A 24,263-nucleotide genomic window follows, 5' to 3' on the forward strand; every position below is an offset into this window, starting at 1 on the left:
AAAAAAACATCATGAATAAAGCAGCCAGATGGCTGGCCAGCCTACAGGCTGGAAGAGAGGGATGGATACAGAAAGCTGTCCTGGCTCTTGCCTATGGCAGAAAAGGACGGGGTCTATCCAAGTCTGGAGCATCCAAACTCACTGAGCAACAGCAAGTTACAGATACATAAATATTCCCTGCAGAGACTTGCACGGAGCTGGTAAAACACACACGCCCCTTCCTTAGGCAGCCAAAACGCAGCTCCTGGGGCTCCTTCCAATGCCCCCCTTCTTCGAATTAACCACTCGTCCATCTCCTGCCTGACTCCACGCTGTGAACAAGAGTCAGAGCCAGGACAACAGCCGAGTTCCCCATCCACCCGTTATTTATCATTTATCAGTGTCACTGCTGCTGCTGTGCCCTTCGCTGCTGAGCCCCAGAGGGAAGCGAGGTGGTCAGGGAAGGCATGGCTCACCCGGGGACACCCAGGGACACCCGGCTCACCCCCCTCCCGGGAGCCCAGGCTCTGACCCAGGACCTTTTCGGGGCAGAGCACCCCAGGATCCCACAGCCGGGCCAGCACGGGGCTTCTCTCGTCCTTCAGACCCAGGCAGGAGCGCTCTCATTGCTCATCTTCACTTTTTCTTTGAAATGCAGATTTAGGGCTTGTCTCTCTCCCACCAGTCACTGAACTAACAGCCCCGGCTGAGAAGTGTGCTCTGGACTGTGCTCCCAGAAATCAAAGTGCTTTGTGCCAGCATTTGATAATACACCCTGCTATACATTTTGATTACATTACAAATACGATTACTATTAAGCTACTATAGGTCTGCCAGGAATAATCCTGCGCTGACTCACTTCAGATGCCAGAGAGATGCTGTGTGAAATAGCTTCTCCTGCCACATTTTGATTACTGTGCCGCAAAGCCAGTCCGCAGGCTTTAAATACACTGAATGTGTTTGGTAAATGAAATTTCTGGGATAATATTAAAATGTAATCCTCCTGGATAGCATTGTCATCGTTCGAAAGGACTCTGCTGATTCCCTCTCCCTGCTCCCACTGACACGTACCTGGACGTTTTCACTCCCAGGTTGCTTGACAGCTGGGCAGAGATTGCTTTAAAGGTCCCACGTCCCCTTCCCCACTCCCCCTCTCCGCTTCTGATTTGTACAAACTCAATTGCATGCCCATTTCAAACTGAATTTCCTGTGGTTTGTATTAGGTTTCACTCTTTACTCAGGTTTTTGACCACAAGAATGAATCCTGAGAAAAAGCGCAGCACTTTGCTATCGAATCATAACGGGTATCAGCAGCTGGGGGGCCACCTGAGGGGCTGGGAAATCACATATAATGCCATCAACAGCTCCCTGATGAAAAAATCTCAGGGGTGCAGATATTGTTCCTTACTGCCTCCAGTTTAACACACACACACATTTTGTTCATGGAAGTGCTTTTGCAAGCAAATTGGACAAGTTGTGAGGTTGCCAAGGCAGAAAATACATGGCTGCTTTTGCAAGTGTAGGGATGTATATCCCGAAAAGAAACATCAATAAAAGCAAAGGTATGTTTTAGAGAAGGTAAAACGCATGACCAGGGCAGAAGTCCCTACAGCTCTGTCCACACAGCTCCCAGGCACCCTGCAGCCACCCCGAAAGGCACTGGTCCCAGATAAGTAGTGACACTGGGTCTCTAGAAGAGGGTTTCTGCCCACAAACTCACCACTGAAGCCAAGTGACTAAAATCCATTTTGCAAAGCGTCAGACTCCCCCTGCTCCATGTTCAGGGTCCAGCAGGGTCCCCAGTCCACTCTGCCCTTTGCCCAGGGACAGGCTGCGGCACCGGCACTTACCATCGTCTGAAAGCAGGAGTGGAGCTGGGTCAGGAACGGAGGCTTCCCGGAGAGAGCCAGGACACGTTTTTCAACCATCGTGCACTCTACGTCATCGTCCTGGATAACGACGTCCTTCTTCAAGATCTTAACGGCGTAGAGCTCGTCCGTACCCTTCCTCTCCGCCAGCATCACCTGCACGGGGGAGAGGACGCATGCAGGATAAAGGAAAACACGGATCTACAATGCTTCTAGCTTGCTATGGCCAGTAGTTAAAAATAACGGCTCGCTTATTATCCTGTGGCTCCCATTATAACCCTGAAAAGCGATTCAGGTGCCAAATGACACAGAAAGCTACCAGTGGTATTTCCAAAAGTATTTAGGAGCCCTAAGTCTAACAAGTAACACATCTACTTCCTCGCCACCTAATCGCCTCGAGGAACCCAGTCCAAGGGGCTTGCTGATGTCTGAGCCACACATCACCCTTCATCACCTTTCACCCCCGAGTTGGGCCCCGGTTCGGCACCCTCAAGCTGCAAGCAGCATTGGCGAGAGTTTGAACACAGAGTCCATCAAATTACAAAGTGGTAAAAACGTCAAGTGGAAAAGAGTCAGCAAGAAAAAAATGGCAAGATTTTTTCTGCCTCACACACCCCCTCCACAATGCGCGCAGTGATCAAAACCCAGTTACATGCTGGTCCATCACCCAGCCAAAGCCCCTCTCATCCAGAAGAATCCATCCAACCTCCCATTTTAAACCAGTTTCACCCATTTGCGGGTTTATTTATTACAATAAATGGGATGCGCTGCTTCTGCTGGTGCAAATTTCCCTCATTAATCCCATCAGCCCCAGTGAGGATCCCCAGACTGATCCACCATGGTCCATCAGCGTAAGCTGCTCCTTGGGCTGCTGGCAAAATTAACGGACTCTGAAACCACACTTTGCTTCCCATTTTCCCTCCTCGCACTCACTCATCATGTTAGATTCGAGCGCTCAGTGGAAATGAATTGCTTTCCATTTGAAAGAGTCTGCAGAAATCCTCCAGTCACATCAGGAACGGGAGTTCGGATGTTTTGAAAATAAATTACGAGAAGTCAACATCAATAGGGTGGAACTGAAATGCATTTCAGACTGTAGCAGACTGGCAGAGGAAACGCGAGCAAGTCTCACGGACAACTTTTGAGACACCGAAGACAGCGGAATTAACCCTCTTGTTGGCTTCAGGCAGACGACACGGAGCTGGAGCCCCGCGCTCCCCACTGCAACGTGCCCGGCTCCTCCGCTGGAGCCCCGACCTCCCCGGGGAGCTGGAGCTGGGACAGAGCCTGTCCCGGGGCAGAGCAGCCCTCTTTGGGGTTTGGGGACAGGGCAGCGCTGTGCCAGCCCTGGGGTGGCAAGGCAGGGGACACAGCCTGAGGAGTGGGGACAAGGCAGGGGACACAGCTCGAGGACCGGGGTCTTCGGTGCCCACCCACTTCTTAGAGGGAAAAATAACAGTACAACGAGGAAGAGTACTTTCTGAAAGCATGTGGCTCTGGCTCCTTTCAGGCGCTTGGCTGCAGCCCTGGAGAGGCTGGCTGTCCTTGACATGCTGCTTGTCAGGATTAGCCGGGAAAGGCATCGGGGCTCCTCAGCGCCAAGTGCTTTGGAGAAGCCACTGACATTTACATTTTCATCAGCGGGGCTGGGATTGCAGCGGCCACACGCCGCACTCATCCGTCGGCAGGGCTAAAAAGCAGACTGACAGCGTGTCAGTGACTTCAGTAACCGATTCCTTTACTCGCTGATGTTTGAAGAAAGTTGAGAACCCGGAGCAGCTTGGCGTGCTGCTGTGATGCAGCCCAGCAAGGCACAGGCACTGGGACCAGATTTGTGCTTCACCTTTTCCTGCTACCAGCTCCCTGAGGTGTCTTGCAAGAGCCCTTTGCACCGAATCGACAAGCTCAGCTCGCAGGAGTGCCCGCGGGCACGGGCAGACCGGTGCCCTGCCTGCAGCCGCGGGACAGGGTGCCAGGGCAGCAGACACAGCGGCTTCACATGGAGCCTGCACCCCTGCCCTCCCTTGCGATTCTGCACAAACTGAACCATTTCAGTTCATTGCCTCCATTTATCTTCACCGTTTTTATGCAAGTTGAGATTTACAAGTGACGTGCTAAAAAACAGGGCTGATTTTCAAGTGACAAAAGCAGACGGGCTTTGGCCATTCAAAGTTGGTGGGAAAAGAGAAGCGACCACTCCAAGCACACAGTTTGTGGGAAGATGAAGCCTGTTACCTGGGAGTAAGTGTATTATATGCAGTATCAATTATATGCAGACCTACCTCGCTATCCATAAGCCTTTCAGAGAAAAAGTATCTAAACCAGGGCATCTCTGAGCCTGGCGTGTGCTACTGCCCCGAAGGGACCGCACCGGGGCAGGGGGTGGCAGCAGGAGCCCCCTTTGGAAGCAGGGAGATTGCAGGGCCAGGCAGGGCTCGGAAAGCATCCTGGTGCTCCTCCAGACATTTTGCTTGGAGACTCTCAGGGGAGAGCGTGCTCTTGGTGGTAACGGAGCATGTTCGGGGATAAACACACCAGGAGACTTCCCTGGGGGTACAGGCAGATCAAATGCAAAGGTAAAACCAGCTGCTGGAGAAGGGGCTTCGGCTGCAGTAAATAACAACATAGGGGAGCTGAATTCTGCCGGGGCTATCGGAGCCTGTCCGACACGGGAGGAAACCCCAGAGAGAGCGGTGGGTGCCACCGAGACGTCAGTGGGCGATTCCCACCCGAGCGGGGACGTGACTACCACCAGCCCAGCGCGCCCGGTCTCTGCAGCGCGGCGAGAGGCAGAGGTTGGCTGGTGTACCGCATTAAATGCAAAAAACTGCTCTAGGGCTTATAGGGACTGTAAATGTTTCATGCGGTAGCTTCCCAATGACACGGCAATCCTGAGCCACAGCTGAGCCAACCAGCCCTGCTTTACTGAAATGTAAAAGGCAAAAGGACTTTGCAGCTGCCTAAAAATCAGCTGCACTACGTACACCCACAGTGAAGAGGCCAAGTATGAGAGCCTGCGTCTGGGTGAGTGCAGAGGGATGCTGAAAACCACACGTTACTATATTTCTCTCTCACATCTGGGCTGGCAGAGCGAGCAGCTCCAGAAGTGCACATCGAGACTAACGCAGTTCAGGATGCTGTAATCACTGTGAATTTGCATATGCGGAAGAGATTGCAGGCTCTGGCCTACGGCCAATCGAGAAAATACCTTCTGCACCCTGAGTGACAGGCACGAAGTCTGCACAGGCATTAGCAGACACGGCCTGTTCTCCAAGCAGGAGACAGGGCTGCTCACAGCCCGTGGGGCTTAACGCGACCGTCTCCGACGCCGTCTCGCTCCGACCCTGCCCGCGGCAGCTCGGCGGCGCGATGCCAGCGTGACAGCTTGCAGCACGGAGCCGCAGCCTGTCCAGCTGTGCAGAGGAGCTCGGTGCTCCCGGTGCGTCAGGGGCTGGCTCAGAGCTGGCTCCAGCACGCTGGCATCGCAGTTCCTATGGTGACTGCAGCATGGGTACGGCTAAGATCTCAGGAGGAGGACAGCCACCGACGAGCAGGCTTCAACAAGGGCTGGTAATGACAAAGGAAAAGAGTGGGACCCATTGCACTGTAAATACAGAAAGACTGAAACAAGCGAATGCACCCAGCGCAGTTTGATAATGCCCTGAACAGAGCTGTGCACAAGATGCACGCTGGTGAAGGAGGGAGCGTGCACCCAAACCTCACCACGTGCCCAGGGCCCAGAGCACAACTCTGCAAGTCAGAGACCGAGTCCCTGCCTGAGTGCGCCAGCTGCCAGCCCTTCTGCCACGTTTCCTACCGAGAGAGGAGAGGAAAGCATTTTACAGCTTGAAGATTATCATAGGACAAGAAAATTGTCTCCCATTGCATTGTAATCCGTAACTGCAGAAGCAAAAGAATCAGCCCTGCTCAGAAAAACACCATAAAACCCCCCGAAAAGATTGACAGCTTGATAGCATGACAGATTGATTAGCTGCAAAAATATGAGCAAGCCACATAATTTAACTCTCCTCTATTTATATTACTGCAAAGCAAACCCAGGGTGGGCTGTGCCAAGTGCTGCCTTCTTCAGTCAGGAACATCTCCCTTCCCCTTGCCAGCCCAGCGGAGGACTGCCACCAGCTGGAGCTCCGGGGGGCTCCGACGGGCCCCGTGGCCAGGGTGGGCAGCAGCGGGGGCCAGCCCAAGAAGACCCAAGACCACCAAGGAGCAACGAGGGTCACCCTGGGGCTGAACATGCTGAGCCAGGACCACGCACGCCCGAGCCCCTGCCCCTGAGCTATTTTCCACCCCTAAACCTTGATGCCTAGCTCTGTGGGGACCTCCCTCTGCCGGCTCGCTCTCTGGAAAGTAGACTGCATTCATTTTTTAATTTTTTTTTTTTTTTTGTGCAGAAAAAGCTGATGTTTAACTTGATCTATTCCTGTAATATAGTGTATTTGTTTGGGAATGCTCCAGCATAATAACTGGAGATATTCTGATGCTGAATGTAGAGAAAGGAAGTTTATTACACTGCACTGAGGCCAACTCGTAGGTACTCCTGACCCTGGACAGCCGTAGTGGTGGAGAGAGAAAAACACTAAGCAGTAAATCTGAGCTGCTGATGCCAAAGGGTTAATAAGCTTATGCCTGAGACAAAGACTCACTAAAACAGTGTGATTATACTCAAAGAGCTCTCACAGCCTGCTTGAACGGCAGCAGCAGTGGGTGCTGGGAGGCGGGAGGCTGGCAGCACACAGCCAAGGACGGGAGCAGGCGGTGCCAGCCCTGGAGAAGGATGCCGCTGCCACGGACACGACCGGCCGCTCCGCACGCCACGGGCTGGGAACCTGCCGGGAGCCCGGACCGGGGAGCCGGGCTCCGTTCCCCGCCAGCCGAGCGCCGGCATGGCATGCGTCTGTGCACCTCTGTCCGGCTCCTTCCGAAACATCTGGCACCTCTGTCTAAGTGCAAACCGAGCAGGTAGCAAAGTGTCCTCCGCAGCCGGGCACCCTCCGCCGTGCCACCTCGGTGTCCCCGTGCCGGGGCGACGGGCAGCGGGAGGCGGCGCAGGCACACGTGAGGGTGAGGCTGCATCTAACCGTAGAAACCAACGTGCTGTTTTAATAAGTGCTAATTAGCATATTTATAACATGCTGTTCCAGGGAACAGTTTCTGTCACGCATTCCCTTACATAAGCCGCGATGCCGACTGAAGAGTTTGCTAATGTTTCTCACATTAAAAGAAAGAAGAGGGGGGCGGGAAACCACAACTACAGAGTTTCCAGATGCCAGGCACAGACTTTAAAAGGGATTAGGTGTTGGGAGGGAGAGAAAAGGGAGCAGAACCGATGTGGAAACGGGGGTATGTACACATTACTGAGTGGTAGCAGCATGGGCACAACGCAGGGGGCTTTCCTGCTCCCCCAGGCTGCCAACCCGCAGCGAAGGTGTAAAACGCAGAGTAACGGCAGCCTCCTCCCCGGCAGCATCGCTGGCAGGGGAACCGCAGGCTGATGCTCGGGGTGCTGGAGACCATCAGGAACTCCCCGTTCTCCTCCTGTCGCGGATGCTTCAGTGGATCTCTAAGCTGTCCACCTCCAGAGAGGGAGGCTGGGACCTCCCCGAGCTCAAACACCAGCAGCAAAAGCCAGGGAAGGGAATGGGTGCCAGCTGTGAAAGGTGGGTTCACCCCTTGTGCTCAGCGGGCGATGGTGAGCATCGCTCCTCTGGCATTCCCTCCTCACCTCCACTGCCGGCCCAAGAGATGGGCCCAAAGGCAGAGCAATATTCCCTGCCCTTAAGGCAATTCACTAATCAGAGCGGTGTCGGGCCATCCATCACACCAGCAAACACCGCGCTGGTGTGCAGCAACAGCAGCCCACCTTCCTTCCTGCTCCGGGCTGTGAAGCCCAAGCAGCCACTTGAGCACTGGAATTTCTAACAGAAATCATGACAAAGTTGGCAAGACCCCAAGAAAAATGAAGGCTCTAAGTCACATAATTACTAGGAGAATGAAATTCTGTTACCACTCATAACCGGTCTGGAAAGCTAATTAAAATGTTCACATATATTTGTAATTATTAGAGAAAAAAATGGCCAAATAAAAAAGAGCTTTAAAGACAGAGCACGCACCCTGCTTCCCAAAAGAGACCATCTGATTTTTGTGATGGTCTAATCAGACATCTCAGGTCTTCATCACTGTGATACAGCAGTCACACAGTCCGGAAGGGAGCCAACAAACTGGGCTCCCATTACTGTGACACCACTGCTCCCAGGCAGAGTGACAGATCATGCTGGAGTAGCCACGCGGCCGCAGCTTAGAAATACTACAGATGTGTGTTAAATACAGAAAGTGCAAAGGCGTATGTTGTACCGCACCTTCCCAAAGCTTCCTTTTCCCAGCACCATCAGGAAATTGAAATCCGAAAGTTTCATCCGATCTCTGCTCCCGTTGTTGTCGAACTTAGAAATGGCATTTGTCGTCTTCTCATCCGCAGCCTTGGACCCTGTTCCAATCTTGGCTCTCTGCACAGATGGAGATGGGACGGGAAGAAAAGGGAAAAAATTACTGAAAACACTATGGAGAAAGGTCATTATAAAACCAGACAGTGCTCCTGAAATCCCACATTAATCAGCTCTTTTCCAGGTCAAAGCCTACCCTGAGCTACAGGAACCTTTCCTGTAAGCATGACAGGGACAGCACCAAGAAGGGCACTGGAGAAGTTATCAGTCCCAACACACTGCACTGTTTGGCTGGTTCCCAGTTAATCTCTGCAAGAGCAACTGGGAACCACATCTGCCCATTACTCCATTACCCCTCTCCCCGCAGACAGCGGGACATGGCAGCCTGCGTGCCTGGGGAGCTACCCTGTAACATGCTCTAGATCACCCTAGTCCTAGAGCATAAAGTAGAAAACAGAGGCTTAAATAAGCTTTTTCTTCTCAAAGCTGGCTTCTGTCTCTCACCTCACCAGAAAAGGACAGGTGAATATAAATATATTAAGGTAAAATACAGGACTTTTTATCCAGCTCCACCTCCGTTACTATCTGATATTGGAAAGAATTGCACTCCCGTGCCAGTTCAGGCTGAACGTAGGAAGCTACAAATCCATTTTGAACAAACCAGAATAGAAAGCACTCCTCCTGCATCCCCAAGCAATCGCACGAGCTGCTGCAATCACAATTGCTTATTAAGGAGCCTCACAAACCCCCACATTTTTAAACACAAAATCTCATCGGTGGCTCGGCACCTCCTCATTGGTCCAGGGGCTATCTAATTTGCTGAACCACAGTTTGTAAAAGCTATCTCACAATTTATTCGGTTTTAATTTTTAGAAATATGCGACAGTGTAAGGCTTGCACTGAGCTCAGTCTAGCATGAAATTCCATTAACCCGATTCCAGCAGTTCAATTTGGCTGCTGCTCACAGCTCCTCCAGATAGGAGCCTCACAAGTAATCTCCAAGCCTTTGCTGCTGCTAATTGGTTCTTGCAAGGTTCTCCGTGCTGTAAAATTCTCCATTCAAGGTCACCTGCAGCACCTAGACACATCTGAAAAACTCCTGCACTGGAAACTAAAGGAATAGCCTCCAAGATTTGCAAACATCATAATTGCTAATGCAGCTCTGCCCCAGGGAGGGGGCTGAGATCATCCAACAGCCACCGGTACTGGTACCTGCTACTGCCGCGAGCGGAGCCGCACAGGCGGCATGCCTGCTTTCCAATGGGAAAAAGTGCATACATTGAAAAGGAAATAAAGTCACCTCTCCCGAAGTACAAGGGCTTTTCCTCATTGTAATCTTTAGGCTTTTGCAACGTCCCCAAAAGAAGGGGATACCCAGACAGAGCATTTTACTTCAGATCGGCTCCGGTGACAAACAGCAGCTCTGGCACCGACCGAAAGCTGCTCATCGAACCTGGCCAAAGAGGGATCCAAACGTGGGCAACCGAACAAGAGCAGCCTCTGCGTCTCCTCCACGAGGCCAGCCCTGTGCTGTGTAACTTTGCCTTCAGCAATCCTCACCCTATTGTATTTCAAAGCTATCTCCAAACGCAAGGTGTACTTATCAGCAGGCAAAATAGTCATATTCTGTGAAAGCTTCCTAAATACTCTATCACAGCTGAAAAACAATCTCGTCAGATCAGATTTGACACTAAATTAACCTCTGTGAAAACAAGCTGCAATAAAATTCAAGGGCAATATTATACTTCCATTAAATGACACCCAAAAGCACACCTCTGCATTTCAGATGAGCCCACGTCCTCCCGCAGGTCTGCAGCCCAGCAGCACCAGGGCTGGCCGTGGGACTCACTGAAACTCTGACCAAAGCAGGGGGAGGCTTTCGGTTCTGAGCAGAGGGGGAAAGAGTAACACAAAGAGGGGGGAAGGAAGAGGATTTTCACGTGCTTCATCCCAGCAAAACTGGCTAGCTTCAGACACAGCATTACCAGCAGCACCGGCAGACACCCGGGCAAGTGCCCGGCACCCATGTGTGCAAGCGACTTCATGTCCCTCCTGTTGCTTACAGCTGCTCCCCAGTCTGTGTTTGAAGAGGGGCTGCTTCAATCACAGTCAGCCTTGCACTTGACCTAAATTTGCAGCATCACAGTATGTTCATAGGAGGCAAGATGAGGATATAACACAACGCGACTCCCCTGATAAAACAGGCTCAGCATGTAGCTTGGCCAAGAGGGGGAAAGGTCTTTCCTGAAAAGAGCCCAAAATAAGAGTCGGGGAGATCTAAAGATCATCACTCCCAAGTGAAGTGCCTTGCTTTCGCTATCAAGTGTCTCCAATATCTATCTCTAAGTGAGTACAAAAGTCCTTTAACCTGTTCTAAATACACTCCTGATACTCACACAATCTCAAGACCTCTTTAAGGTTTACAACTGAAGTGTACCAAATATTGCTCACAAAATTTTAGAAAAAAGCCCTTGACCTTCGTTATCCAACTCCATTTGTCATAGTTAATTTACTACATCTGAATTTTTGCAATAGCAGCTGACGTCCACATCTATCAAGCCATCCCAGCAAGCAGCTGATAAAGACGGAGCAGAATTGGCAGGGGATGTAGCGCAGGGCTTCACGCTGTGCTTTCGTCTCGGGATGCTTTCCTGTCAAGCCCAGGACGGGCCCGCTGCGGATGGACGGCTGCAAGAAGCGCAGCAGCAGGACCGCGGCCAAGAACGGCACCGCAGGCTGCCAGAAAGGGGCATTGCTCCAGCCGGCAGCTCTGCGAGCATCCGTCCGTCTTCTGCGTCGTCCAGGCTGACACCTCAGTCCTTTCCGCTGGGTGCTTTTGCAACGTTAAGTCCACCCAAGATACAAACCTGTCATCCACGTCTCAACTTTGGCCTGTTGATTCGCACTGCTCAGGAACAGGCAGAATCAAGCAGCACTAATGCGGATCGATGGGAGGATTTCTTTTTAGTCCTTGTCACCTGAAATGCCGTGACAGCACCCTGGCTGCTGCATCCCAGCCAGGCTCCAGCGCACTCCTCGCCCGTCGGGACGCCAGCACAAGCCATGGCTCAGCTGGCCAGGGATTTCTTTCCTTGTAACGCTGACTTGCTCACAAAGGAGGATGCAATAGGGGAAGACACAGCAAGGCGGGGGTACAGATGTACTCTGGCAGAGTGAAATGACACCTCCGGACAATGTATTTTCTGACCTGTAGACAACTCATCATCCGACTTCCAACACACATACCGTTTTCACACCACTGGAACATCATGGAATGCAACAAAAGCAGGTAGGTAGCTCTTTAGAGCCGACAACCGTTGGTTGTATGCCAACTGTTGTATTAGAACTGTTATATTTTCTTGGATATTCAGGGAAGTTATATATAAATGAGATAAGCGTGAGATTAAAAAAAGGAAGGAGAAAAAGGAATTAACTCTCCAGTCCTGTGCTATAATTATGGAGTTCACGCTGACAACCATAAGGGCAACTATTTTATTTTACATATGGCTCATTTCATGTAAGTCTCCAGATGTACCACATTCATTCTGAGGATTCTGGGAAGACTTTAGCAATACTGAAAAATGGCAAAGACCTACTAATTCAATAATGTCTGGATCAATCATTCGGCAAGATCTTCCACGGCTTATTAAGCTGTAAATAGACATTTCTCCTTGAAGCCTCTTTGGGGAATTGGACCCAAGCATCACTGAATCTCTCAGGGACTGGCAGGGAAATCTCACCAGCCTTAGTTCACCTCCGTGCAGATCCTTGGTGCCGCCAGCGCAAAGCCCCGGTGCTGACAGCATCTTTGCTGGGCCAGCTCCTCGGGGAAGCCCAGGCGTGGTAAGGCTCTGCAGAGCCTTTCTGGCTCCCTCAAATCCCATATCCACATTCACTCGGAAAAGCCCATCGCTTTTATGTCCTTTGCTTTTCACAGGCACCACCAGCGCTTTCCCCAAGTGAGTATTCTGCACTTCACCTCCATGGGCCAGAGCTGGCAGCAACCCCAAGCCCTCGCAGCCGCTGCTCCCTTTGAGGGCTCCGGCCGCTGCTGCTGCTGGCTTTCCCCTCAAAGTTATGGGCTCGCTTCGGACAAGGCACTGTCACTCATCTGACCTCCACTGTCACTTGGCTGTATCAATTAGCCCATAGTTCAGTTAGCATAGTCTCCACACTTGGTTCATCAGATTACCCCACTATCCAGGCTGAGAGCGCACTGCTACGCACCACGGGAAGGATGGATTACTTAGGTTATTGAAAAATAAATCACTGGCTTGTACGTATTGCCTTAGCATTGCAGGCTTACACCTGCGGCAGCCCCAGCAGCGTTTCTGTCGGTAGCACCTTGGTGCAAAGCACCATCAGGGATCGCTGATACCCCACGCCAGCTCACCCAACCATCACCCTCTTAAAAACCCAGCCCCGTCTCAGTGCACCAGGCAGGGTACAGAGGCTGCCATGACATTTAACGGCTAAGAAAGGGTTTCTTTCCGAGATTAGCTCCAAATCCAATTATATTAATATCTTAATTTATCTTAGTTCATTATATTAATTCATAATCAGCAGCATGACAGGAAAAAAAGATGAACAAATCCTATTATATGGCACCTCAGAATGAGGGTAGAACTGCTGTACCAACAACACGTGCACGTGCTGACATCAGAGCACGGTTACATCAGGTCATCCTGGGACATCCAGGATCTTCATCCCTCTTTAATTGGAATACAGGGTTGGAAACACATTAATAGAAATACCTCCTCTTCTAGCTATGCTATACTCATTTTGGCAAACACAAACTGTGAATTACGTAACACTAACAAAGACAGACATCGTCTGAAACAACACAAATGAAAGGGGGATGTTTGCTATGCTGCTTTTTTTGCAGTAAGAAGACACAACTTCTTAGAAATGATGGGATTTCAGACTCCTTCCTACCCGCAGGTAGCAGAGATACAGGATCAAGCACACTCTTTGTGGAGCACAAGGCGCCAAGCAAGCATTACACAGAACTCTGCACTATGCAACATTCTCTGTTGTATCTTCAACCTGACGTAAGTGCCAAAGAATCATTTCCATATCTCTCATCTCCTCATCCACCAGAAACAACTGTTCCCTTTCCCAGCTAATCCACTACCTGCTTCTACCATGCACAAAGTCAGACACACACGTGCACAGGGAGGTCACTGTATTTTCAAATTAGAAGAGAGTATTCCAGAAGGGCAAGATAGATGGCTCATTCCATGTGCTACAATTAAAAACCATCCTGTCAATCCCACCAAAAAATTGCACATGAATGAGCCCTACACTTTCAGCTCTTGGTGTATCTGAATCCTTTTGCCTTAACTTGCTCTTCTGCAAATCTCTACAAAACGATGCCCTTTGGCTCACCTGTCCCAGCTCCCCATCATTCCTCGGACTGCTGCACAGTTGCTCCTGGCCCCCCACGTGTCTCGTGCTGGAGAAGCTGCGCAGCTGCAGGGATCCAAGGAGCGGCCAGGTCCCTGCTCGAAGCACCCATGGTCTCTCTGGTCTCCCCTGCCCTGGAATCACCAGCCGGGCATGGTGACATGACCCAGCACTGCACCAGCGAGGCAGGAACCGCTTACAGATGCATCGCAAACTTCCCATTCCCATATGGTCCTTGTTAATTATTTAACATAGCCAAACCATTGCTGGAAAGCTTCACATCTTCAGAGTGATTTTTTTTGCTCAATGTAACTGAGCAACTTACCTTCTGGAAACACCGCTCAAAGCTCATACCCCGGAGCCAGGCGTGCCCCGGAGAGCGTTGGCAAAGACCAGCCAAGGGCATGCGTCCCCAGGCGTGGGTGCAAAGCAGGGAGAGGGAGGAGTGATGGGCCATACCCTGCTCCGCGCTCCCTGTGCTGCCGGGGAAAACCCCTTGCCAAGGACATGGCAGGCAGTGAGGAAAACCCCTGAGTTCCCAAGAAAAATCAATTCACCTCAAACTTCTGCCTCAGTTCCTCATTTCCTTCTTCTCCCTCAGGAGGCACCGGGACGTTGAAATACTCCCCCTCCTCCTGGCTCAGCAGCTTAAACCTGGAGGGGCACAGTGAGAAAGTCAGGTCAGGATGGCAGGCAGGACCGCAGGCAGGCAGGAATGCGAGCAGGCAGGACCGCAGCTCCTGCTGAGCACAGCTCTGCCTCTGCCGTACCGGCATCCAGGTGACCCTTCCCCAAGGATAGAAGACCCCCCCAAACGTCACACCTCCAAACCGTCCCACTCAGCAAGCTCCCAGACACACACCCGAGGGGAGGGTTGTTTCTGGGGTCCCTCGCTGTACTGGTGACCCCAGCCATCACAACCCAGAAAGCACATCCGCTACCCACTGCGGCAGACACCGCAAAGCACCCATGCCTCTTCCAAAACACAAGCCTGACCCAAAAACCACATCTTTCTCGTGATGGCCACGGGCACACGAGTGGGCAAGCTCCTTCCCCATCAGCTGCCCCGGGTGCCAAGGCAGGCTGGGCTCCACGGGGAGAGCACACAGAGCCGGCCGGTGCCGGGCTGGCGCCGACAACCCTGAGCGCAAAGCCAAGATGCTCACCCAAAAAAAAAGGAAAAAAGTCTAAGCAGCAATTATCAGAAATCATGGAAATGTCATTCAGATCTGAGGCGTTTCACACAGCCGCAGGCAAAGCCTTGGCTCCATCGGCGAACCCTCCCGGCAGCCAGAGGACAGTTATCAGCTGGGTGTTATCTACAGAGGCTGCACTGAACGAACAAAGCACTGTTTGCATAATATAGGGACAGGCTCTTCCTTTGAGCTTGTTTTCTCCATTAACTGCAGTTGTTTAGATATGAAATATACATCAGAGCTCCTTCCAGAGTTTATTCTAGCCAAATCCTGTGACAAGGAAAATTACTTAGATCTCCACTTACATGATTTTTAAAAGGCTGGGAAAACGATCAGACTTTGGGCTGCGTCAGAAGCCGGCAGCGCACCAGCCCCAGCCAACACACACGCATCCTTACAGGTGACTGGAAATTTGGGGGAAGCGACAGTTTTCTTCTGTTTTCCAGAAGAGAAGCCGTGTCTCTGGTTTGTGGCAAGCCAGGTTCGCAGGCTGAGCCCCGCCACCCGCACAGTAACGCGGCCGGACCCTGCCGGCAACCCCACGACGGGTCAGTTTTCCCTGGGGGGGGGCCGGCACCCGCTGCCTGCCCCCACTGCAGGCTCCCCATGGGCAGGACGAGGCGGACGGCGGCAGGGAGCACCCCCAGCTCTGCCCCCCAAGCCCCGGCTGTGCCAGGGCAGGCAGCGGGTGCCCCGCATGGTGCCAGCCCTCCAGCCCGCCTGCCTGTGCAAGAGATGTGCGGGCAGGCTAGCCCGCCCGCTAATTCCTCCTCTTCTCCGTTCTCTGCTTTAAGTGAGACACGTACGGCTTCCACGGTGGAAAAGACAGAGTCCGGGGTGTTTTGCTCAACTCGCGGAATGCAAATTAATAGCATGCAGGTTTTGGTTTCCAAAAGACATATAATATCTATTTTCAATTATTACACTTGACATGGAAAGGTAACACAGCTCTCAGGCATCAGTGGCTGGGGAAAAAAAAAAAAAGGGAAATAAGGCACCATGTGTCCTGCTGGGGGAGATAAAATGGAAATGAAGAGACCCATTCAGTGCGAGTGTTACAGACCCACTGTGTTCATCTTTCGTATGGTAACGAGTGACAGTAATTACACACTTTGGTAGCATTCCTCTGTTTATTGAACAGTGCCCCTCAGCACCGGTTCTGCTAGTCTGCCTGCTGCAGAACGGCTGCCCCCGCCACAAATCACAATCCAAAGCGTGTCCCCCCCAGCCCTTCACCCGCTCACAGCCTTGCTCTCCTGCACGCCTGATGAAGCCACATTGCCTCCCCAGGACGGAAACTAAGGGAATCCAACCAGAAAATGCTGGAAAATGCTTGCTCGGCAAATGCTCGGCAGGCGATGCCGTCTCCTCCTGAAGCCTGCGCAGCAAGAGCCCGTGGGGAGCACCATCCCTCCTGGCTGTGAACGCCAGGCAGAGCAGCCCCGCGTCCGTGCGTGCCCCTGGCAGGGAAAAGCCCCCCGAGCAACCCTGCAAGGGGCAGGAGGACACAGAGGAGGTGACACAAAGCCAGCCCACGCAGGGCACTCAGACGCTGTCCTGGCACCACGGGACAGCCCACGGCCCGCCACAGCACCAGCGATTCTCCCCAGTCTGGGAGGTGGAGCAGCACCTGACACGGGGGCCAGAACGGCTGGCGGTCCTTGGACAGAAGGGTGCTGGTCAGTACGACGGGCTGACGTGTCTTCCATGGCGCACAAAAAGATCAGGACTGCTTTTTGCCTGTAGTGTTTTTAAAACAAGTGCAACTCTTACCATCCATCAACTCCCGACTTCTGCAGCTCAGAAATCCCAAAGGACAAGGAGCCCATGAAGTCATTCCTGCTGGTCAGATCCCAGTCCCAAATCTCCACAGACAACCGCCTGTCTTTGTCCGCCTCTTTCAGTTGGCTGGACGAGAGGAAAGAGAAAGGGATGGTTTTATTCTGGAAGCCATTGCTACACCACCGTGACCCTCCGTGCTCCATAAGAACATGGATGCAAAATGAAGGGATGGTCTTCAATGACCATTCAGCTCACTACTATTTAATTTCCCGACCGCATCTGTTTCAAACGGAGAATGTAGAGCTCCTGCCCTGAAATAATTGGCTTTGATCAGGGGTCAGGGCAGTGGTTTGAGTGTTTCTGAGTCACACTTACAGGACCGAAAAGAATTATTTCTCAGTTGAATCAGCTTAATGTCTCTGAATAATTAAATCAGAGCAAATACAATCACATTAATTCTTCGGGGTGAGACAAATCAGTTTACAAGTTTAAACATTTTTCTTGTACTTACAATTTAAATGTCTCGTTCCACTCAGGATTCAGGGAGCACTTGATAGTTTTGGTCTTCTGCTTGCTTTCGTTTTTGGGGTCAGGGATTAGTTTAAGCTTCACGTAGGGATCTGACAAGCCATTGGGATCCATAGGAACTAGGTTTTTAGCATCTCTTACTGGGGAGGAGAAAAAGGATTAAATTCAGTATTCAAACTCTAAAAATACCCAACAATTGACAACTTCCCTGTGTGCCAAGAGTTAAGTGTGAAAATAGTGATTAAAAACAGAATTAAAACTGAATACATACAGACACGGACGTTGCATGAGAAATGACATACAGTTATCAATGCAAAGCAAATACAGCTCTAATAGACAAGGGAGGCTGAAGGATCAACTCAAGAGATTATTTTCGCTTTCCGATAGGATGATTTGGTGTTTGCTCTCAGTTTAAAACAATTTAAAGCTGCTCTGTTTCCTCTTGCACCTTGGTAAGGAGAATTGCACCGATTTGCATCTTTTTTGGGGACAGGTGGGAGCACAGGGACGGTGCCTTCCACGGCGCGTGGAAACAGCAACACAACAGCCGTAAGCAGGGGAGAGCAGGCACCAGCAGGCACCAGCAAGCACCAGCACAGCGGCCGGATCCAGCGGCGAGCTCTCCTTTGGGGTGCCCTCGGGCTCAGCTGCCGGGGCCCCGCGGGACCAGGGGGGATGCCCGCCGGGCATGTGTGGCAGCAGCACCCCGGCTGCGAGAGCCGGAGCATCTCCTCGGGGAGCAGGAGCGGAACAAGGAGGAGAAGAGGGGAGAGCAAACCTGCGGGCGACCTCGACTGCTTGTAATTGGATTGCAGCTTTGACAAATTAAACACGGTCGGGCTGATCTAAGTCTCTTTCCCCAGATTAAGTCAAGAAGAGTCTGTCTTCTGGGAAAAGGGTCTTAGATTCCCTCAGCCTGACCAAAGGTATCGGAGATGAGAAGTCCGATAGGACGTGATGGAGCACAGCTGTAACCAGGGGAAAAGCTGCTTGCAAGGCAATCCAGAGCAGAACCTCCCCTCCCCTGTGCTGCAGCCGGCAGACGCGGCTCCGCCGGGTGCTTTCGCAGGCTCTCCTGCCCAAACCGCCCAGGCCTGAGCAGGCAGCGCTGCCCGAGCAGCGGTGGGGGCTTCCCTCCCGCCAAAGCGTTGCGGTTACGGAGCCCCCCGCCCCTCCGCGGCAGCCGGCACGGTGCCCGCCAGCAGCCCCCTCGGCACGGCACGCCGTCACCTCCCCGGGTCCAGTGCGCAGCTCGGGGATCAGGCACGGAGGGTCGTGCCGTGTCGGGAACGGGGAACTCGGCGCTGCCTGAAATCCCACCGGATCACACCAGCAGCTCTGCTGCGAGGTTCACCGGGGGCACGCCTTCACCCCATACACCCCATAATCCCAAGGAGGAGAGGACTCCAGCTGCGTGTGCAGTGCTGCAGGGCGTTAGAAGGTACTTCCAGAGAGTCAGCAAGAGTAAAAACAACTGCTCAGTTCCCAAATCAGCAGTAAGGCATTTCTGATGCAAGGTTGGGAGCCAGATAGTTTTGAAAAGCAAATTAATGCTCCAAAATCTGCAATCTACCGCCGTCCTCCTGAAGCATCGCCCAATTTCTGGCTCCATGGAATAAAACTTGTAGCCAAAATTCAAATCTGCATTTATAAACTAGCTCATTTATCAAACGTGACACCCTTGACAGCAGCTCGTGACACAGAGAGAGGCAAGCCTGCCGGGAATCGCCTGCTGCCCAATTACAGGTGCCCGGGCAGCCCTATCGATTTGGCAGCACTAGATATTCTTCAGACTCCTGAGACGAGGCAGCCACGGGAGCCAGAGCCGCCTCCTGCCTCTCTGGCAGGAGGGGAAGGAATGACTTCATTACTGACAGAAGCAGCCATATACAGTGACCTTGCCACGGATGCCGTCATGCCCAGGACAGGTCGGATCTCTTTGCCGGGAGGTTGCGGCCCGCCGGTCGGTCGGCGGGCTCAGGGACGCAGATGCAGCAGCTGCTCGGCGTCGGCACTTACAAAGAGCTTTCTGTGCTCCTCTGCAAGAAGCGGCTTTGCTGTCGGGAAGAGGGGGAGGACGCCTGGCGAGGCTCCGGTTCCTGGGGCAGCACTCGTGAGAGGGTGCCCAAGGAGGAGGACTCACCCTTCGGGCACCAGAGAGGACCGAGGCTCAGAATTTCCTTAAAAAGACAACAGGTATCTCCGGAGGACAGTAAAATATCAGACTCGAGCGGCTCTCAAGCTTCACTGGTTATTGCCGGTTTGTTATGCATTGCACAGGCTGCGCTCTGAGTTCGGGCCAGCTTTGCGGTGGGTCGTCCCTCCACGGACCCCGCACGGGGAGAAATCCGCAGCAGTGCCAGGGCTGGTGAAGCGACAGCGCCCGATGTGCGTTACCTGCTCTGCCACAACCTCATCCACGTAACGAACCTGCACAGCCCTGCGTCTTGTGAGAGCAGCCCAACAGTTGTGCCTTCTCCTGCCTGTAACTGCTTGCTGTGACACAAGCAGCGTGACTTCATTTCTATAATGTCTTGACAATTATTTTCACGTGCCATTTAATAAATGAATATTTTTTTTTCTAAGTTTGGACATAAATGCCAGCTCTACACTTCAGAGGATGCACAGTAGTTATTCTGTGGCTTAATTTGGACTCTCAGTCAAAATCTTCTGCGGAAAGCTTTGTACCGTCCAAGCAGAAAGGCTTGCAATCTGCTGTGTAAAATCTCTAAGTAATGAGTTTAATTTCCAAGGGCCCTGCCAAGGCTCTGCACTGATACAGCCGAAATGTCTTCCTCTCCCTCACCCCTTATCAGAGAAGAAGAATACATATTTCCTCATCATCGTTATAAGCTTTTATCTGTGCCTTTTTGATAGGAAAAAAGGCAATCTTTATAACCACGTTCTTGAATTATAAAACACAAAAGAGTATTAAAGTCCCGCAGTAGGTCCTGCCAAGGCACTACCTGACTGGCAACGAGCCCGCAGGGGAAGCAGTCTTCGTAGGGTTTGTAAATAAACAGCAGGAATTGCTTTGGCTGCTTGCAGACGTGGGAAGTGCCTTGTACGGGGAGCCCGGCCCCCAGCCCAGAGCCCCGCCAGACATCCCCCGTCCGGTACCCTTTGCCCAGCTCCATCCTTAACTCCTCGGTCGGTCCGACCACGGGTCCGACCGCAGCCGTCGCTGCTGCAGGCAACCGCCCCGCTCCGCCGCAGGCTCCTGCCTTCACCCCAGTGCGGGGACCGGGGCTCCCTGCCCGCACCCCCCTGCGCTGCCATGGCACGGTGAGCGATGCTGCCAAGTGTCCTGCCGAACCAGGGCTTCTCACCACCCTCCTCCTGCGACTCTGCTGAGCTTTTACTACCTTCTGTTACCTGCCTGGCTTTAAAATCATTACAAAAGGTATTTTCAATGACCCTGACCATCTGCAGCACACGGAGACGTGAGAGCCTTGGGGGAAGATCTCATCTCCACGTCAGAAGCAGACAGCCCACTGCCACTCGCCACCGTGCAGGACCACTTAAACGGGGGTGTCGCAGTACTGGGTACTGAATGGTGCCCACCGCAGCCCCGGTCCCACACCTGGGGCAGGCATGGTCCACGCTGGGGACCATCACTCCTCATCTGCCCCGGGGCCAGCAGAAATCCTCAGAGACTCCTCACCCCCCCCGAGACAGATGGCAACAGCCGCTGTGTGAGCGGCAGAACTAACCCAAGAGCTGGAAGAAGCCGCTCACTCTCGGGACTCAAACCGGACAGCGTCCCCTTACAGAGAGAAGACGCAAAATTATGTCAGACTGAATCAGTGCTCTGACTTTGCTTCATGTCTCACCGTCCGAACGGCCAGTGTAATGTCCTCTGGAGACAAATAAGCCTTTGTCATTTATCAGGCCATTGTTCACTTCTTTAAGCAACGGGAAAAGTAATTCCTGACCCTCATAGTCAATCAGTTTATGCCCTGAAGCGTGAGATTTGATTACCTCATGTCATTATCTCAGCATGCAGACCTAAAAATTTCATTAATGGGAATAATTTTATCTATTCATTTAAAAAAACAAAATGCTTCTGCTTGACCTTAAGTAACTTTCTGACTTTTCAAGCAGAAATCAACAATTAAGTGAAAGAAAAATATAAACCTCAAGAAGCGTAGTAGCAATACCTCGCGTCAGGAGAAACGTGCTCCTCTCCAACCGTTTATGGCGTTTCTTTGACAGTTAAATTTGATGTAAAAGGGTTTTACATCTGTCATATTCTGACAGTTTTGTGCATCATTAAGAAGTAGTAACATCATTATTAATAGTGATGAGTAAGAATATTACGATCCCATTTAAAGCAGCTGGTCTTAAATCACGTTGGGTACCAAGCCCAGCTACGGCTACGGAGAAGCCGCCCTGGTTTCAGGCTACGGCATCGGTAAGTCTTGGACCTCTCTGGATCTGGGGGGGACCTGGGGCGGGGGCACAGCTGGCAGTGCCCACATCCTCCTCCGCACACGGCGGGTGCCTGCGCACGCTCACGCTCGGAGGGGACACGTGGGTGTGCACACGGGTGTGCAAGCGAGCGCTTGGCGCAGGCTGCGGCTCCGCTCGGCAGCACCCGGCGTGTTCCCTCCCACGCGCCCACGGCACCGCGGCTGCGGGGAGCATCACGGCACTGCCGACGGCCGGGATGCCCTCACCGCTGCGCGCCGGGGCTGGGCCGTGCACCTCGGACAAATAACTCTGATTTTACACCAATTCCTTCTCCTCTCCCCCTCCAGATGCATTTGCAGAACGTGCTGCCTATGAGCCAGCGCCCTGGTGAAGCATCAGCAGACCAAGACCAGCAGCCACAGCTCTGCAGCGCCGGCTGCTCGGCCGAGGCTCTGCAGGGGCAGCGACGATGCTTGGGGGGATTTCTGGGAGGAAAAACCTCTCCCCTACCCGGGGGGCACTGCAGGGAGTGCGGTGCTGGCCTGGGGACACTGCTCCATTGCCAGGGGAAAGAGATGTCACCCGCCCTGCCTTGTAGGGCCAGGGCAGGTAGAGCTGGTTGAATGATATTTGAATAATTTATTCTGCAAAATTTGCAATAGTCTCCAAATAAATTATTCAGACAACATCTTTTAACTACTGAGCCAGCCGTAACTGCAGGAACAGGCTTGGGAAGAGACACTTATTTCAGACACCCACATCTCCAATGGAAAACACGGGGAGAAATATCACTATAACAAATGCCCAAAGCAGGAGGGAACACAGCCTTTCCAGGCAGCTTGTTCTGCCCATGGAGGTCATGGCCAGAAGCTCACAGCAGCTGCAAGAGCTGTACTGTGGAGAAGCAGGCCAGGCAGCTCCGGAGCGGCCAAATGCCGCAGGATCAGGTTGGGATGCAGTGCTTGGAGGTCCATCACGTTCCCCCTCCCAGGGATGGGGAGGACTCCTGCAGGTCCTCACCAGGAAAGCCCCTCCAGAGGCCACTTCACTGCAAGTCCCACCACCGCACGGCACGGTCCTGCTGAGCTCCGCTGCCGGCCAAAGAGGTGGCAGGCACGAGAGGATGGTCTCTGACCCTCTGCTCCCAGGATTGTGTTCCACCTGGGGTAAAACCAGCCCCACATCAAGCAAAGGGGGCCGGTGCTCCATCGGCAGCTCCCCAGGGAAGGCAGCGGCTGATGCAGACCGCAGCCCAGCGCCAGGTCTGCTCCCCACTCCCGGGGTGGTCCCAAAGGGACGCTGCTCCCCTGCGCCCCAGAGCAGCCCACCCTGTCCCGAAGGGCTGCGCTGGCCTCACACCTGGGGGCACGGGAGATGCTGCACAACCCCATGCGAAAGGGCTGCAGCCGGCCCCGTCGTCTGCCTGGGGTCGTGTGCCTGTTCACGGCTGGTACCCAGGTTTCCATGGGAAGGCAACATTAATATGCTGGATAAATAAAGACCAGAAAGTTCTTCGCTAAATATGCAGTGCCATATGGGGGTTCACTTTTATGTTAAAAAAAAAAAAAAGCCTACAACAAAACCCACTCCTACCCCGCTCTTAAAGACAGCTTACACTGGCTGCCAAATCCTTTACCTTCATCTCTGAGTAAGCAAGGCCATTACAACACAGTCAGTGCAGACAGTTCTGCTTCCCATTGCCCACCAAAGGAAAAAAAACCCTTCTGAAAGCCCTGCTCATTGCAAGGAGAGGTCAGAACTCAACCACCTCATCCCAGCCCAGTCGTCTCACCAAGGTCTTGGCCAGCAAAACGCAGTGCCATGCCAGTGGCACCCCTGATTTCACGCCTCTTGGACAGGATTTTGGGGAGGGGAAGGCTCTCGGGCTGACCTGCAGCACTCATCTTCCTCCCCCCAGCAGCACGCACCATCCCCGGCTGGGAGCAGCTGCATTCCAGTGAGCACCCGGCAGTCGGATTTAACACCCTCGTGCGTTAAAACATTTAATTAATGCTCTGCCAAAGAATATATTTGCACATGCTTATACAACAGAAAAGGCACAGGACTCATTATGGCTGCATCTTCCTGGGCCGGTGATTATTAATTAACACACTTCCAGCTCGTTTATCTAATCACAGCATAATTGGTTTCAGTTTTGGTCAATGTTTTACTTCATCAGCTCAGTAAATAGCAAGGCTCCGGTCCCGGCAGCCTCTGCCAATGCTGCAGGCGCAACAGGAGTATCGGCCGTAACACCAAGCTGGCGCCGTGTTCCCACGGCTCCTAACAGGGGTCTCGGCTTCGCAGGAGCCACCAGCGACATCAGCACGTTGCTGGGATTCCCAAGAGAGAAGAGGGAACCCAACATCGTCCCCTCGCTCCAGCAGCCTTGCACGAGGGCAGGGCACACTCCACGTTCACACGCGTGTAGGTCAAAGTCACCTAAACATGTTGACTAGTGTCCATCTCCCATATATACCCCTGAATTTGCAGCATAACCCTATCATGTTTTTTCTGCCTTTTAGTCCCTGTAGACCACCACTTCCCTAAGCGACAAACTGCCCGACCCCCAGCTTGGCACAGGGAGCTCCTCGCTGGGACACATTGACACCCCGACACACGACGGGACA

General features: G+C 52.6%; 1 protein-coding gene across 4 annotated transcripts in view; it reads right to left on the reverse strand.

Moving 5' to 3' along the window:
* The window catches only part of PRKCB (protein kinase C beta), a 136,914-nt gene that overhangs the window by 36,093 nt on the left and 76,558 nt on the right, over positions 1-24,263 (reverse strand). For all 4 annotated transcript variants that reach the window (XM_052772283.1, XM_052772282.1, XM_052772285.1 and 1 more), the window contains 5 exons: positions 17,204-17,360; positions 16,684-16,818; positions 14,272-14,368; positions 8,225-8,371; positions 1,830-2,003 (listed from right to left, as the gene is read on the reverse strand). In XM_052772283.1, the coding sequence (XP_052628243.1) occupies positions 1,830-2,003; positions 8,225-8,371; positions 14,272-14,368; positions 16,684-16,818; positions 17,204-17,360 (710 nt within the window). The remainder of the gene's footprint in view (positions 1-1,829; positions 2,004-8,224; positions 8,372-14,271; positions 14,369-16,683; positions 16,819-17,203; positions 17,361-24,263) is intronic.

This window comes from Harpia harpyja, chromosome 21, assembly GCF_026419915.1.
Source record: "Harpia harpyja isolate bHarHar1 chromosome 21, bHarHar1 primary haplotype, whole genome shotgun sequence".
In the NCBI taxonomy this organism is placed as follows: Eukaryota; Metazoa; Chordata; class Aves; order Accipitriformes; family Accipitridae; genus Harpia; species Harpia harpyja.